Source organism: Cynocephalus volans, chromosome 15 (assembly GCF_027409185.1).
Source record: "Cynocephalus volans isolate mCynVol1 chromosome 15, mCynVol1.pri, whole genome shotgun sequence".
Lineage (NCBI taxonomy): Eukaryota > Metazoa > Chordata > Mammalia > Dermoptera > Cynocephalidae > Cynocephalus > Cynocephalus volans.
In genome coordinates, this window is record NC_084474.1 from 28,123,679 (window position 1) to 28,135,965 (window position 12,287).

General features: G+C 36.7%; 1 protein-coding gene across 9 annotated transcripts in view; it reads right to left on the reverse strand.

Annotated features, from left to right (window-relative positions):
- EYA1 (EYA transcriptional coactivator and phosphatase 1) overlaps positions 1-12,287 on the reverse strand; it is a 294,815-nt gene that overhangs the window by 33,216 nt on the left and 249,312 nt on the right. For all 9 annotated transcript variants that reach the window (XM_063079207.1, XM_063079209.1, XM_063079208.1 and 6 more), the window contains one exon: positions 11,413-11,502. In XM_063079207.1, coding sequence (XP_062935277.1) covers positions 11,413-11,502 — 90 coding nt within the window. The remainder of the gene's footprint in view (positions 1-11,412; positions 11,503-12,287) is intronic.

Below are 12,287 nucleotides of genomic sequence, written 5' to 3' on the forward strand. Positions count from 1 at the left end.
CTAACCAAGTGCCTTTGGGCAAAAACCACTTCACTTCAATTTCCCCCACATGTAAACTACAGAAAATGATTCTGTGCAAGGGCCACCCTGGGGTGACATCCAGGGAGGGGATGTTCTCCTGGCTCAGTGACTTCACAAGTGACAAGGCTCTTCTCATTGCTGCGACACCACCAGCAAGGTCTCTGAGCCATCCTTCAAAATACATGAGAAGATCCCAAGTACAGGAAAACTTATCAGCACTACCAAAGAAACTGTGTCTTTATGACATGAAGCCAGCACCCCCATTTTCTATGAAGGACAGCACAGTGTGAGGGAAGCCACGTACAGCAGCCATTTAACAGCCAGCAGTGTGCCTCCCTCCTGCAGCTGGGGGTGAGGGAAGGACATAAGAAGTCCTCCATGATGTGCCTGGGGCCAGGGCACTGGCAAACCAACCCCTGGTAGAATTTTCTGGTGTTTCTAATGTGATTTCTACTGGAATTCCACACGGGAATTTTGGAAGCAAACCGCTTTGTCTCATTCCCTTCGTTTCCTAGCCCCTCCTCAAGTCACTCCTCTTCTTCCTCCACAGCCTTACAGCGCCTGGCCCATTGTCCTTCCCATGGAAGACACTCGGTCAACACCAGCAGCAGCTTCGACTCCCCAGTGCTGCCTGCGCCCCAGTGCTAGTTCTGTGCGCTTTGCGGGTGTTGGCTCGTGTTATCCTCACGCTGACCCTGTGTGGTACATTATCATCTGCTTTCACAGACAGGAAATTGGGGCACAGAGGGGGCCCTCATGAATGAGTGAATGAATTCAACCTCTGATCCCTCCAGAACCATAAGATAACAAACCACATAAATACAGGGCTTTCAGTTAAGCTGGAGTGGTAGAGTCATGATCATATTCATTATTTTCCTAACCATAAGAAATATTAACTATAGAAAATAAAAATAGAAAGCAAACTTAATAACCTCCCATCCTACCATCCAGAGGTAAATCAGTTTTTATTGTAGAAATTATTTCTTTTTCCACACTGCACATCATTTCATATCATACCTCTTCCATGTAAATGATGTTTGGACATTAAGAATTTTGAAAATATAACTTTTAAAGAAAAGGATAATATCAAAGTTTAGCATCTGGGATAATTTCAATAGTTTTTAAGATTGTGATGGATCTTCATTTAGTTTTGAAAGTTAACTTTTGCAAGTTAAAAAGCAGTAGTGTTCATTGTAGACTACTGATTTGAAAATTTTGGAAGAAATTAAAGAAAACATATGAGAGCATTCTATGCACCAAATCCTGTATTAGGAGCTCAGGATTTAGGTGGACGAGTCATGGTCCCTGGCCTCAAGGGATTTCGTCGTGGGGGATACGGAGAGGTAGACAGAAACCATACTGTAGTACGGTAAGAACTTTACAGTGAGAACAGCCTGCTCTCACCACTACCGAATCTCGCTTTCTTCCTGCATCTGCACCTAGTGATCCGCCTTCCTTCTTATCTAAGACCATCCCTGTAACTCGTGTTCTGGGTCCCTCCCTCTCTTGCCACCCAAGGACTTCACTCCTGTAGTGGTTCTTGGTCACACCATATATCTTTTCCACTGAATCATTCCCAATGACATCTAAACATGCCTAAATATCTCTGTTTAAAAACTAAACCGCCCTCCTCTGATCCCCTCCACACACCACCCATTGCTGTGCATTCTGCCTCTGGAAACTCTCAATCCTTCCTGTCTTTACTCTGTCATTCCGATCAGGCTTACATCTTCCCACTTCACTGAAATGGTGCTTTGCAGAGCCATTAGCAGCCAAAGTTCTTGTTACATTCAACGGTCACCTCTCTGGCCTCGTCCTACTCAACCTTGGCTACAGGAGTACATCAGCCCCTCACTCTTGAAACACCGTTCTCTAGGTTTCTATGATACCTCATACTCCTTTACCTACCTCATTCGCTATTCTTTAAAATTCTCTTTTGAGAGCTCTTCTTTCTTGGTCCTATTCTAATTGTGATAGCGCCTAATATTCAATCTTAGGCCCTCTTCCCAATTTATTCTCTTCCCCTACGTGATGCCATCTTGTCTTGTGGCTTCATCACTCCCCACACTGTACCTTCCAATGTGCCTCTCTCCTCTGAGACCCAAATCTATATGTCTACCTGCTCATCTCTTGAGTTGGAAGTCTATTAGCTATTTCACACCCAATATGCTCAATGCAGAGTACTTGAATCTAGCTCCCCTCCTCCTCACCCCAAGCCTACTCCTCCTCGTGAGAAATGCAGCCACCCCTCCAGTTGCTCAGGTCAAACCCTAGTGGTCACCTTTACTCTGCCTTCTCTTCCCTCCCACATCTGACACATTAGCAAATCCTGCCAGTGTCTCTACCAGATACACTGTCCATCCTACGACTTCTCACTGTGTCCACAACCGCTACAGCCTCAGCCCCCAACCAATATCCTGCTTGGCTGGCTGCAACAGCTTCTAGTCTCGTTGGTTCCACTCTTGCCCCCACTCCTCATCTGATAACCAGACTTATTTTTTAAAAGTATAAACACTATTCTATCATGTCCATGCTTAAAACTCTCCAATGGCTTCCCACAGAGATTAAAAAAAAATCTCTACCATGGTCTATAAGGCTCTTCATAATCTGGATCCTGTCACTCTTCCCCCATGCACTTTGTCCCAGCCACACTGGTCATCTTATTTTTTTCATGAAGGGGCACAACGCATTCCCACCTCGGGGATTACACTCGCCACTCCCCTCCTGGAATGCTTTCCTTCCATACTTTCATAGCTGCTCCCCCCACCAACTTCTTGGTTTATTCTCAAGGGTCACTACCCCAGGGAACTCTCTTCCTGATCATCTCAGCCAAAGATGCCTCAGTCCAATTCATTCCTTATCCAACTTCTTGATTTTCACAAACCACTTATCTCTACCTGAAAGTATTCGATTTACATGGTGTTTATTTCCTACTTCTCCTCCAGAACACTAACTCCATAAGGACAGTGTCCTTCATTCAATCATTGCTGTACCCCCAGCATCTAGAACTGCACCTCGGCACTTAACGATTACTCAGTAAAAGGGTATTGAGTATCAAGTGAAGGAAAGAAACAACAAAGTACAAGGAGACTAAAGCATGCTATGAGCATCTGAGTTTTGAAACATCACAGAAAAATAGCATCTATAACCCTGTAAATGCTCTTCATCCAGAAATAACAATCATCAACTTTTAAATCCATTTACCTTTAATATGTCATGGATACTAAAATCAGGATCATACATAATAATTTGTTTCGTAGACTACTTATTTTCAAACTTAAAGTTATATCATGGTAGCCTTTAAAAATATATTTCCCTCCAGTTATTTTTAATGTTCCATAAGTTTTAATATTAAGACTATACTGTATTTTACAGCCAATTTCAAAAACTTGAAGTGGACTGAGAATATTTTCTATATATACCAGAAACAGCCTTAAAACAGTTTTCAATCAGGAGGTACTGTAATTTATGTCATTATTAATCATTGGATACTTAAAATATTTCTGTATTTTAGTGGCAAGTAACACCATATGGGGGGTACAGTGTGGGGTTGAGAGGACTTCTGGAAAGTGTCAGACCTGAGTTAGAATCTGCTACTCAGTAGCTGCATGACCTTAGACAGGTTTTGTTTTAACTATCCTAAGCTTCATTTGGCTCCCCTGTAAAAGGGAAATAATAATGGTGTTACTATTATTACTATAATAACAGTTACTGTCAGAGAGATAACAGGATAGTAAATGGAATGATGTATGTAAAACACTTAGGACAAATGTCTATTCTTAGAATAGATGCTAAAAGTGGAATTACTGAGTAAAAGGATCAGCAAATTACAATTCTGAATCCATATTATCAAACTGCATTTCTGAAAACATATCCCTTTGTATCCTTACCAGCAAGGTAAACAAGTGTTCATCTTACTGCTCTGTAGAGCATGCTATTGATCTTTGCCAATTTGATGGGCAAGAGGATAAACATTACTCTTTGACTTGACATTTCTGATTACCAGAAGTGAAATCCAACATTTTTCATACCTTCATGTATGTTGACAATTTGAATGCTTTTCTCCTGTGAATTGTCTGTTCATGGACTTTGCTCATTTCTTGTACTCAGCAATTTCTTTACGTCTTTCTTAATGAGTTGCAATGATCTTAGTTCTTTGTTTAATTGGTTACAAATACTTTGCCCAGTTTTATCTTTCAATATTATCCATGGCTATTAAATATAGTTTGTTTTCTTTACTGATTACAGAAGAAATAAGTGTAGGTTATAGAGAAATTGGAATACACATAAAAGTATAAATAAGAAAAAAATAAAACCTAAATCCAAGATATAATCAAAGTTAAAATTCTGGAGTTTATCTTTCCATATATCTGCTGCTCATCCATTTATGTATTCAACATATATTTACTGGGTACCTCCCATGGGCTAGGCCCTGTGCTAGAGAAACAGCAGTGAACATATTATACATAAGGCATATAATTTTTTTAAAACAGAATTGAGAACAAACAATACATGTGTGTATCCCTCCAAATATCACTTTTCTAAATTAACTTTTTCTTGACAAACATTACAGCTCAATGAATTTTTCAACCAACATCCAGATCAAGAAACAAAACAATCAGAATTACATAGTTTAGAAAGGTTTATTATAATAAATTATTGCCTTTATCTCAGACTAGTAAAAATTCATAGATACATATTAGTAACAATGTTATTAACCTTTTTTAGTCTCTTGATGTATTTTGCCAAGTGGCTATTCCAAAACTTTTGATTTACTGTTAATTTACCTATATTTTCTCCTTCTATTTTATTCTTTCATATTGTAACTTAACTCTTTACCTATTTTAGCGTATAAGTTGAATAATCCATCCTTTCACTACTAGTCTGTTTGGTTTTATTTAACACATACAAAATTTTTCTGCAAGTTGGGTCTGTGTCCAAGCTATGTCCTCACTCCATAGTTAGTCTAATGTCAATGTTAGGCTAACACAAATTTTCACATTAAGAACCCCAAAACACAGGCAACAAAAGAAAAAGTAAACAAATGGGATTATATCAAACTAAAAAGCTTTTGCAGAGCAAAAGAAACAATCAACAGAGTGAAAAGACAACCAACAGAGTGGGAGAAAATATTTGCAAAATATACATCTGACAAAGGATTAATATCCAGAGTATAAAAGGAACCCAAACAGCTTTACAGCAAAAAACCAAATAACCCAGCTAAAAAATGGGAAATGGAGCTGAATAGGCATTTCTCAAAGGAAGATAAATGAATGGCCAACAGACACATGAAAAAATGCTCAACATCACTCATCATCCAGGAAATGCAAATCAAAACCACACTGAGATAACATCTCACTCCAGTTAGGATGGCTAATATCCAAAAGACTGAGAAGTATAAATGCTGGCAAGGTTGTGGAGAAAAAGGAACTCTTCTACACTGTGTGTGGGATTGCAAAATGGTGCAGCCTTTATGGAAAATGATATGGAGGTTTCTCAAACAATTACAGATAGATCTACCATATGACTCAGCTATTCCACTGCTCGTAATATACCCAGAGGAATGGAAATCATCATGCTGAAGGGATACCTGTACTCCCATGCTTATTGCAGCACTATTTACAGTAGCCAAGAGTTGGAACCAGCCCAAATGTCCATCATCAGATGAGTGGATAAGGAAACTGTGGTATACCTACACAGGAATACTGCTCTGCTATAAAAAAGAATGAAATACTACCATTCCCAGCAACATGGATGGACTTAGAAAAAAATTATATTAAGTGAAATATGTCAGGCACAGAAAGAGAAATACCACATGTTCTCACTTATTTGTGGGAGCTAAAAATAAATTAATAAATAAATACACAAACAAATAAATGGTAGGGGGAGAAGAAGACACAACAAGTACAATTCCTTAAACTTGTTAAGACAAGTGAACAGATATGATGTAGTGGGGGGAGGGGAGAGGCAGGGGAAGTGGAAGGGGTATAGGGACACGAAAATCAATTAGAATGTGTACTGAGAAGTTAAAATTAAAAAAAAAATACAATTATAAAACATTTTAATATTTGGTTAAGCCAAACACTCATCATGTTTTGTCAAAAATTTCTAGCTATTTTTAACTATTTACCTTCTCAAATAGAATTTAGAATACTTTTGTCATATTACAAAAATGAAAAGGAAAGAAAGAAAGCTCATTTGCGCAAGTCTCCCTTTATATGTTTCAGTAAGATGTCATAGTTTTTATTAGTCATATGTTTCTCACAAGTACTTCATATAAAGGTTATTCCTTCTCTTTCCTTTTTTTGACACTTTTTGTGTTGTAGTTACTACTGCTATTTTAAAATTATAATTTAATTAAGTTTTCTAAATGTTACAGCTTTAGTATAGGAAGGCTATTGATTTTTGAATTTAATTTCTACATTCTTTCACTTTTCTGAAGTTTATCGTAAACACTAAGGATCTTTCAGTTGATTCTCTTCATTTTTCTAAGTATATTAAATCTTTTGCAAAAAACAATAACTTTAATTTCTTTCATTTAATTAATTATAGCTTATATCTTATTGCATTGTTCAAAATTCCTAGGACAATGCTGAATAGTAGTGTTGGCAGACAGCATTCTTTGTTTCCATTTGTAATGACAATTTGGCTTTATTGTTTTACTGTTGGCTATTGGTATGAAGTAATATCTTTTATTATGTTAAAAGCTACATACTTTGACTCTTAATTTTTGGCTACCATAATGCCAATGAAATCATATTACTTAACACCAGGCATAAAGAGAAAATTCAATATAAGCTTAATGCCTTAGTTTTATTTAGACATATCCATCTTTCTACAATATTTTATTTTAACTATGGAAAAATCCAGAAGGAGAACTGACCAGCAGCAGTTTAAATTGAAACATTATCATTTGCTGAAGGCCTTTACTCTGTTTGCAGACTAGACTTCCTTTCAATAAAAGTCCAATAGAAAGAACTCTTTTTCCATTCAGTAAGTGTCACACTTTACTATAAAAAAGCTGAAAAATACTCCCATTCTATACTGTCATTCATAAACAATGACTTCCATATAAGCATCATCATATTGCACATGGAGACCTTTTTGTTAAGTGACATGAAGGACGTCAGTCAGACTCAGAGACAGCAAAGTCAGCAAGACACGATGGAACTAAAGTCTAAGCCCTTCTCTGATTATTTTCTATGACAATTATGTCTCCCTGTCACTCATGTTCCTTAACATGTCAAACAGTTTTAACAGTACAGAAAAACAAAATTTGCTTTTATTTTTTCCTGGAGTGTCAACAGAATCAATGGAAAATGGGAATTTTTTGTTATTAAAAAAATGTCACTAAGCAAGACAAGAAGACTTTTAAAGCTCAAAAGGGTTAATGTTTTCGTTTCTTAGAATTCAAGTAAGATATTTTTAAACTACTTTAAAAATTATGCCCTATATTTTCTAAATCATATTCTACCCATTTTAAGTACATACTTTGATGACACAACAAATGTTACTGGAAGCCCCTCACAGTGTGTATTTCATTATTCAGAATTTTCTTATTAAGCCAAAGAGTGAACTAACCAAACTATACAGAGGGGTAGTTGGCAAAAAGTTAAGATTTTAGAAGAAAATAAGGCCAAATGTCAACCAACAGAGTTCAGAAATCATACTCCAAGCTCCAAGAGATTGTTAAACTCCTTTAAATTAGTTGTACCATAGACCTTAAAAAGCTAAAAGCATGTAATTTAGATATATTGAAATATTCGTGTCCCTTACCACTGAGAATTCCTAATTGGAGTGTGAAATCCAGCATTACCACATCATTTCTGCCTGATGAGATAATTTTGGTTTTCTTAAGAGCATTATGCCAGTACACATATTTTTGCCAGGAGATAATTTTACTTTTTATTTTGAAAGAAACTTATATTTGCAATGATGAGTCCTAGGTTTGCTAAATAACAAAAAATATAAAAGACTAAAATAAGTATAAGAACCAATTTATTTTAAATATATTGTGCAAATCTAGAGTGAACAATCTCCAAAGACAGAGCTAAATGAATCTTTCATTTATACTTTTGTTGAGATGTTTATATTATTCTCAAGTAAAATAACTTTTGTAAAGTTTAAAAATTTTTCCACTTTCGTTTTATAGTTTTGGTCTAATCATACCTTCATTCTCTTTTCTACTATACAAGAAATAGTCCAATGCTGAGAATAGAATCTGATCATTCCATAATGGCGCAGACCACTGTTCTTTTTTTTTTTTTTAATTTGGATTTACAGAAAAACTACATCCCTAAACTAGAACTTTTAATATATATTTTCATAGATTTGTTTGAGTACTACTTCAGTCTCTATACATTCTTCAGTGTGAATAACATCAATAAACAAAAATCTGGTTGTATCCATATCAAAACTGTAGTTTTTTGCTGTATATTATATCAAATTATCACTTTGCCTAACTTACTTTTCACCACAAAGTTCTGGCACTCTGTAGACAAGCTTTAGCATTTTTAAGAAGGTAGAGTTTAAAAACAATACTAAATTACTTCTAATTTCTTCTTGATGGGTGCTATTAACACCTATTAACATCAATAAGAGTAACGAAGTTGTATCCAAGACAAAATATCAGTCTAGTCTGTATCCTAAGAAACAAATGGAAACTTAGGAAAGGAATTTTAACATACTAGCAAAATATGGAATTTTTTTGTGCTGTTCTCTCACGAAGTAAAATACAACCATAAATCAGAAACAGCTTTTGAAAATAAGTATGATTATTAAGCTTTTCTAAAGGAAATTCTGGACTTGTCATTCATTTGTAATATTTCTACCTTAAAAATAAAAATAGTAATGTCTTAAATGTAATTTTCTTGAAGAAAGCAAACACTTTAAAATGCAAAATAATTTTGTATTTTACCCCTAGGTGTAAAAATAAATATTTCACTAAGGAATAAAAAAAAAAAAAAAGCACATTTAAATAATTTTATTGCACTGGAAGTTGCCAATTCATCTGTGAGTAGTTTCATTGCAGATGAAAAGAAATCAAAATATGGGACAGATGTTGAACAAACCGCATTTAAGTTCTGTCACACACTAGCATTTTTCAAATGATTTTGGCTCATCTATTAAATAAGGTGCATTTTGCTTGATTTTGAAAAGGGAAACATCAGGAAATATTTAAAGGCCAATTGCTGCCAATTAACTTTGATCAGTAAAAGTTCTATTTGAATCTTTCAGATTCTTCTCCTGTCTGAAATAACATACATTTATAAAATCTAGCAAAACAACAACTTGATGATTAATGCCTGTTGGCAGCCCTACCACAAGCTTGCTTAACAGTGGGATTTAAATAAACAACTGTCTCAATTAAGAAGAGGGTGAAATATACAGTTGTGTTTTCTCATAATGGAGATATAAAGAATAATATTCTTTATTCATAAGAATTCTGCTTATCAAGCTCATCATATGCCTGTAACATACTTAGTGAGACATTTTACAAAAATTTTCCCCAAACTCATAACGGACCAATAAAATATCAGCAGATTGACATAAGAAATCCTGGCAACCCAAATAACAGACGCCCGATCAAAATGTCCTCCAATCAACTGGACCAGCCAGGAAGAAAAGCATTTGACCTAAAACAGTAAGAGTCTGACACAGACAACACATGTAAGAATCATAAATTCTGTGGGGAATCTAAAGGTAATACATCTTAAAACTGATTATGTAGGGCCGAGCCCGTGGCGCACTCGGAAGAGTGCGGTGCTGGGAGCGCAGCGACGCTCCCACCGCGGGTTCGGATCCTATATAGGAATGGCCGGTGCGCTCACTGGCTGAGTGCCAGTCACGAAAAAGACAAAAAAATAAATAAATAAATAAATAAATAAATAAATAAAACTGATTATGTAACTGAGAAATATGTAGCTTCTGATAATCAACGACATTTAAGATTCTTGATATCAAATTTTCATCCTTACCAGTGGTTATCTGGAATTTAACTTTGAAACACAACAGCCAAAGTAAAGCAAAAGAGAAATACCATGAAGGCAAACCCACTGCCATATAATCAGTGATTGCTTCATCTCATTATTCCAATTTCAGGTGTACCTCATTTTACTGCACTTCACAGACATTGTGGGTTTTCTTTTTGTTGTTGTTAAAAATTGAAGGTTCCTGGCAACTGTGTGGGTCTATTGTGCAGGTCTATTGGTGCCATTTTTCCAACAACGTGCTCACTTTGTATCTCTGCGTCACATTTTGGTAATTCTTGCAATATTTCAAGCATTTGCAGTATTGTTATATCTGTTATGGTGATCTGTGATCAGTGATCTTTGATGTTATTATTGTGATTGTCTTGGGGCACTACGAACCATAGAGATGGTGAATTTAATAGATAAATGTTGTACCTATTTTGACCAACAGGCCATTCCCCTGTCGCTCTCCCTCTCTTCAGGCCTATTTCCTGAGACACAACGGTATTGAAATAAGACCAGTTAATAACCTTACAGTGGCCTGTAAGTGTTCTGGTGAAAGGAAGAGTCTCATGTCTCTCACTTTAAATCAAAAGCAATGATGAAGCTTAGTGAGGACGCTTGTTGAAAGCCGAGACAGGCTGAAAGCCAGGCCTCTTGCACCAAACAGTTAGCCAAGTTGTGAATGCAAAGGACAAGTTCCTGAAATGCAAAGTGCTGCTCCAGTGAACACATGAGCGATAAAAAAGTGAAACAGCCTTATTGCTGATACGGAGAAAGTTTTAGTGGTCTGGGTAAAAGATCAAACCATCCATGACATTCCCTTAGGCCAAAGCCTAATCCAGAACAAGTCCCTGACTCTTCACTTCTGTGAAGGCTGAGAGAGGTAAGGAAGCTGCACAAGAAAAGTCTGAAGCTAGCAGAGGATGGCCCATGAGGCTGAAGGAAAAAAGCCGTCTCCATAACACACCAGTGCAAGGGGAGGCGGCAAGTGCTGACACAGAAGCTGCGGCAGGCCACCCAGCAGATCCAGCCAAAATCATCGATGAAGGTGATCACACTAAATGACAGATTTTCAGTGTAGATGAAAAAGCCTTATACTGGAAGGAGATGCCATCTAGGACTTTCATAGCTAGAGAGGAGAAGTCAATGCCTGGCTTCACAGCTTCAAAGGACAGGCTGACACTCTTGTTAGGGGCGAATGCAGCTGGTGACTTTAAGTTGAAGACAGTGCTCCTTGACCATTCTGAAAATCCTAGCGCCCTTAAGAATTATGCTAAATCTACTCTGCCTGTTGCTCAGTAGATATTTCTGAAGTATGCCTTTACATTTAAAAAAACATATCCCATTGTTATTTTAAAACCAATCACCTATTTTCAGATATGCAACATGAAGTATATATAAAACAATTAGAACTTACTTCTAAGTCATTAAAAAACAGATGTGTGTCTGCCAAGTTGAAAATCATTTCTTCCATTCGCAGTCCAAGGGAAACTGAAGTGGGTGGATCCTAAAAGAAGAATTTTAGAGGTCAAGAACATATGTGCTTCAGGTTACATAAGATACAGTCTCACATTAAGAGGAGTCAGCATTATGAGAGGACAAAAGCAAGAGACACACGGGGAAACTAGGGCTCCAGCTGCTTTTGGAGTGCATGACTCATTCTGTGTGCAAATTTCAGTGACTTATTTTATAAAAACTGTCCCAAATGTTGTTGGCACTTTCCATAATAAAGAAATAACTTGATGTTTAAAATATTACAAAAAGTGTAATCTGGGGTTACTCAGAAATATCAAGTAGAAGAATTTAGCTTTATATGTCTGTTTCAGGAGAAAGACATTCAGTGAGTCCTTTGTTCATTGTTCATACTACACCATAGCCACTAGGCGTGTCTAAATGCACTGCCACAATATCAGAAAGTAGATATACTGTAGATTAATCTCAGAAGGGTAGCCAATAGCAATTTTGCCCTAGATGATAACTCTCTTCATTATCAGTATTTATTCAGACTGCCTGTCAATTTTGATTATACTCGAAGTAGGAAGTAATGGTCACTCTGACCAGCTGGTACCATGTCTAGTTTAGGAAGCTGATCTAGAAATTCATGTGACACTACCCAGGCATCAAATAGCCAGTACCATACACAGAGGGGAGTGCCAGCATTCCAAAGTGTAACAGTGGCTTCTACCTAACGCTTCAAGTCTTGGACATTAGTGGTGAGTCGTCTGTCCCACACAATCTACATCCTGATATCACCTACTGGCTTTGAAAGAAACATAGGGGATATGCAGACAT